General features: G+C 38.7%; 1 protein-coding gene across 2 annotated transcripts in view; it reads right to left on the reverse strand.

The window, feature by feature from the left end:
• The window catches only part of plxdc2b (plexin domain containing 2b), a 117,088-nt gene that overhangs the window by 39,203 nt on the left and 71,885 nt on the right, over positions 1–6,000 (reverse strand). For both annotated transcript variants that reach the window (XM_058394814.1, XM_058394813.1), the window contains exons 5-6: positions 3,503–3,625; positions 2,266–2,384 (exon numbers count right to left, since the gene is read on the reverse strand). In XM_058394814.1, the coding sequence (XP_058250797.1) occupies positions 2,266–2,384; positions 3,503–3,625 (242 nt within the window). The remainder of the gene's footprint in view (positions 1–2,265; positions 2,385–3,502; positions 3,626–6,000) is intronic.

Here is a 6,000-nt window from a genome sequence, read left to right on the forward strand (position 1 = left end):
GTATTTGTCATTTATAACACTTCATACTGCACTTCATACCGTACATACTGCATTGCATCTGTTTCAGCAGTCCGTACCTGACACCTTCAGACTCCTAAACCACAGCGAACTGTAGAATGTGATTTGCCTCATTAGATATAAACTTGAGCTTAGTTCTGTGGTTTATTTATTATTTTTTAGGTTTATTTCTTTTTTCAGTATACAGTGGAACCTCCGCATTTGTCGAAAATTTGTGTTGTGAAATGAATTTTCCCATAAGAGATAGAAATAGCCTTTATTTGTCACATATACCTTACTGCAAAGTGAAATTCTTTCTTCACATATCCCAGCCTTGGAGGTTGGGGTCTGAGCACAGGGTCAGCCATGATACAGCACCCCTGGAGCAGAGAGTGTTAAGGGCTTTGAACCCCTTATCTTCCGGTCAACAACCCAGAGCCTTAATCACTTTAGCCACCACCATGGCGCAAGTGGTTAAGTTAATGTAGAAGCAGATAATCCATTCTGGTCACCAAAAATATTAGCAATATTCCCAATACGAAGCAACTGTATGGCTGCTTACAAAGAACTGACCCAAGCCGAGCATTCCATGTCAAGGGTCCTCACAGGAAGTCGTGCCACCAAGCTTGGGCTTAAAATAGAACAGACCACCCATGGCACCAATCTGTCAACCAAAAAAACAAGTGAAAAATCACCTAGCTTTTGAACTCTTGCTGAAGGCAACGTTGGTATCGTGGGTTACTCTTTCGAAACAGCTTTCACTGACTGAAAAAAAAATCTGTAAAATTCGTAAACTCGCTTCGGTTGTTTTCGCTTGGCTTTTTACTGATGCAAACAAGTTTCTCGGGCATACATGCAACTTAGCCGCTGTACGGTTTGTCCGTATGCCCAAAATGCTCCGCATGCTGAGGAAAATTCGTAAGGGGGAGCATTCGTATGCCGAGGTTGTATATAGATTGACGTTTTATTGTAAGAGCAAAATAATTCAGTGTTTTTAGTGAAAGTTGCAGTGAAAGACTTAAACACTAAAATTGCAATATGTACGTTAATGTAATACCATGTGCAATAACAAATCATGTGCAATATGTTCTTAGTTCTTTTGTGTACATTTTGTACATATAGAATATTGCATTTATATTTATTTCTCTTGTAATCTGAAGCAGTCTCTGGCAAAGGAATTTCATTCAGCATTAATAAAGTTCTATCTAATTGAATCTTATCTTGTCTTATGAACCTGTCATAATGCTGAACATGCTAAATAAATAAATGACATTATGTTAGCTGTCACATTTCAATCAGGTTTCTGGCCAAGCAAAACATGGGACTGGGCGTCACATTTCAGCTTCCATTAGTGCAGTTTGGGAGGTAATAAAAGTATAATTTGTCCACCTCTGACATGTATTATTTGTTTCAATGTCAGATTCACCCATAGTGCTGTCGGGGCCGAGCCCAGAGGGGCAAAATGAAATAAAGCACGGAACATCAGGGTAAAATAAATTCCCCTGGATTAGACAAGAAAGTGAATCCTCTAATAAATTAGAAATAACGTGATTAACTTATCTTGGAATTTTCAAGAAAACTCATTTCCCAAATATTCAGTGGCTCTTAAAGAAAATATGCGACAGAAGATTTGAAACTGTGCAAGGAAACCTCTCTAAAATGAAATAAATAACTGTCATGATATACAACATGGCACAAGTAATTCATATTTAATGTGTTCCAGATAAATCTGTCTTTCTTACTTCTATTTAATTCTAATTTAATAGTCTGGCAGCTGTTCTGCCAAAAAACTCATTCTTCGATATTTTTCTATCCTTCGAATGAAAAATGGTTCAGTCACTGCTTTCACGTCTAATAAAGGTATGGAGAGATCCTACAGGCACACAGGAAACCGATTGGAAGACTGAACAGATGGGGTGATGCTGCTATATTTACAGAAGCCCTGTTAATCAACAGAGAAATTGAATTTTCAGTCATGGCGCATGTCACGTAATAACAAGAAGTAAGGCTTTATTGCTTTACCAGCTATTGCTGAGAGGAATTTGTATTTTACACAGCCAAAATGAGAGAACAGAGAGAAGCAAAGCGCACACACACACACACACACACAGAGAGAGAGAGAGAGAGAGAAAGAGAGAGAGAGAGAGAGAGATGGCCAAAAAGGTGAAGGACAAGCAATATACTGTAAATGAGAGATACTAAGTTATAACTATTATACTGAGGGAAAAAATACAACAAGGAGAGAGTAAATGGTGAAGAACATCTGACCTCCTTGTAAGCGAAGATAATTCTGCCATCACTGTGTAGTGTGGCCTGAAATGTGAAGCTGCCCAGATTATATGAGTCCTGCAGGTGAACGTGATCCCACTGAACCACCAGGGCAGTGCCTGCAACCACACACACACACACACAACAATGCAGCAATAAATGTAGTGCCTGAATGTATATAAAACCTAGCTCAGTATGATTTCTATTCCCCATAGTGAACATCAAACTATTATGAAGTTGTTATATAGATAGACAGACAGATAGATAGATAGATAGATAGATAGACAGACAGATAGATAGATAGATAGATAGATAGATAGATAGATAGATAGATAGATAGATAGATAGATAGATAGATAGATAGATAGATAGATAGATAGATAGATAGATAGATAGACTTTACTGATCCCATGAGGGCAGCTTAGTCAGTTACAACATACAACACACAAAGATTTTCAATGTAAATTAGATGTATTAGTAGATGAGATAGCTTTGTGCCCTAAACAGAAGTGTGCATGAACTATAATATTGAACTGGTTGAACTGCACCATTACAGTTGATGTGTGTAGAAATTTCACCTGTACAATATGTAGCTGTAGCTTATAAAATGGTGAGTGCATGTAAGAACATAAACCTTTGTGTATACAGTAATGGCAGTGACAAGTCCAGGGCTTGGAGTAATGCAAACAGCTCAGAATATAAGCAAAAATAATTGCCAGTGTGCATGATACGTTCGTTCTACTACACAGTGAAACTCTCCGTGTCTCTGTGCAGCCTAAAGCATATGTGTAAGGAGGATGTGCTACAACAACATGTTTTTGTGGCATTCTTTACTTGGATAATCCCCAGATTTTTAGGGCGCATGGAATTCACGTCACTCCACTTGATTCTAAGTATCAGAATGCTCCAGCATGGCCACTCTACCCCAATTATATTGCTAACAAATATTGCTCACTGATTAGTGTATTATGTCCTGCTGTTATGTCAAGCACATTTCATTACGTTCTGCAATTTCATCGATCTGTTTTGATTAAGCCCTGAAATTATTCCCATAACTTAATACTTTGGCTGATTTATTTCTTTTGGCACAGAGAGACAGAGATGATTTATTGATTACCTCTCTGCTAGTGCTTGCATGTGCGTGTGTGTGTCTGTGTGTGTGTGTAGTAGTAGTAGTAGAGAGTAGTGCCTCCCTTTGTGCAGGGACACTAGAAAATCAACAGGCCATGAATCATACCATTGTCAAAATAAATGACTGTTGAGTTTCGGGACAGACTGGGGTCGAAGTTTGCCATGAGGGGGGCGATGTACTGTGTGGCTGTCAGCATTCTGTGCACCACATCTCCCGTGTAAATAAAGCCTGCAACATAAAAGGACAACAGGTCAAATGTTACTTAAACATTATTAATGATCTTGTATTAAGCCACCATAATGTAGGCATTGCAATTACAAGGCTAAACATTGTTCTGTTTCCCATGAGGCGACTCTGAATGCTGAGAGGCATTTCCTTTCTCCTCGTGTCCATCTGAACGCTTATCTATCAGCTGTGTTTTTGTGTGATTCAGTCCTGCTCATGTGTGAACAGCAGATAAAGCCATGTGCAGCTCTGAAGGCCAGTCAGCTCTGCATTCAGTCCCTCACACCAATGCAGCAAATGTGGAAAACACTCTGGAAATATTGATGTCATTCCTCACAGTGATGATTAAATGAGGATGGGTTTTTTTCAGGCTGAAGACAAATGAATCAATACCTAACGACTTCTACTACTACTACTACTACTACTACTAGTAGTGTTACTCCCACTCCCACTCCCTACTCTAGTTATTACTTCCTTATTATTGCTAGATTCTACTACTACTAGTACTGGTGCAATAACTACTGCTATTATACTACACTATACTATAGCTATTACTACTTCTACTACTAGTACTTTAACTACTCCTACAACACCTTTTACTACTACTACTATACAATTCAATTCAATTTATTTGTATCATGCTTTTAACAATGGACATTGCCTCAAAGCAGCTTTACAGAAGTATACTGTAGAAACATTAAAAAATGATTAAGTTTAAAGTTAAGTAACTATTCATCCCTAATATTTATCCCTAATGAGCAGGCCTGAGGCGACGGTGGCAAGGAAAAACTCTCTGAGATGATTTGAGGAAGAAACACTGAGAGGAACCAGACTCAGAAAGGAACCTCATCCTCATTTGGGTGACACTGGACAGTAAATAATGGACATGTTGATAATGTCCTTTCTACAACCGCAACCAAGAGCTCTTGAGGAACTAATAGGTCAGTGTAGTTTCTGAGTTCATTATTGACTTAGCACTAATTCCTTCCTGCCGAAAGCTGACTGATGGAACGGCAGATCAAAGACTACTGGTGTTACTTTCAGTAGCAACACTTCCTCTGCTGCTGTTCTTTTGGCTGCTCCCTGTTCGGGGTCGCCACAGCAGATCATCTGGTCCGCATGTTTTGATTTGGCACAGGTTTTACGCCTTCCTGTCGCAACCCTCCCATTTTTTAATCCGGGCTTGGGACCGGCACTGAAAGTTAACGCTTCAGTGGCTAGGTCAGCACCCTGCCCCGGAATAGAACCTGGGCCACAGCAATGAGAGCATGGGATCCTGCCGCTGGACTACCAGGAGGCTCACAACAACTACTACTACTACTAACTATAGCAATTGCTACTTCCACTATTAATACAACAACCACTCCCATAACACCATTTACTACTACTACTACTATTAGTACTACTACATCTCCTGCTGCTACAACAACAAATACTACTTCTAATTACTTTGCTACTACTTCCACATGACTAAAACAACAACAAAGAACAAAAAATTGATAAATTCTGTATTTTCACTAGAACCGCCACTAATACAACACTAACTACAACTTATGCTATTGCTACTACCACCTACTACATAAAACATGAATAAACAAATAAATAATACTAAATAATGGTAAAAGGACCTTCTCATAATTCAAGGTTACTTCACTGCATTAACAAAAGATGCACAATCAGACAAATGCACACATACAGAGCTGGTGTAACAGATACTGTGAGGTGGATGCTGACAGAATGACAATCCCATGTTACTGTTATTGATTGATAACCGGTGTAAATGTCAGCCCAGGGTAGCCAGTGTCGGAAGAATACCGGTGTCTAGCACAAAGCCTATATTTGTCCAATTACTCCTTCTTTCCCATGTCTCCATCCTGGCAGACAGACGGAACTAATTAGCTGTAACTAATTAGCTGCATAATCTCTATCCCTGATTCCCATTCAGTAAATTTCCCTCATCATTCAGTAAAACATACACACACACACAAAGACATTAGGCCTTTCACAGTTATGACATTTTGTCTGATTAATTACCATCCCTTATAGTCACAATTAACAACTTCATTGTGTAATCTACGAACTAATCAAATGCCAAACAATTGTGAGCACACACACACTTAATGAGCACACACACACATTTATCAACACTGAACAGGAACATAAGAGATGACACACAAACAATAGTTTAATACACACAGTATACTATATTAACTTTATATTATATTAACGTCATCTACCTTTTTTTTTAACCATATTTTACTGTTTTTATGGCAAACCGTAGTTACAAGTAATGTATAGATCAAGGCTTTTTTCTGAGAAAATAATCTGAATATGATGGACATTCATGCTGCCTCACTCACACACACACAAAGAACTGG

The sequence above is a fragment of the Hemibagrus wyckioides genome, linkage group LG07 (assembly GCF_019097595.1).
Source record: "Hemibagrus wyckioides isolate EC202008001 linkage group LG07, SWU_Hwy_1.0, whole genome shotgun sequence".
In the NCBI taxonomy this organism is placed as follows: domain Eukaryota; kingdom Metazoa; phylum Chordata; class Actinopteri; order Siluriformes; family Bagridae; genus Hemibagrus; species Hemibagrus wyckioides.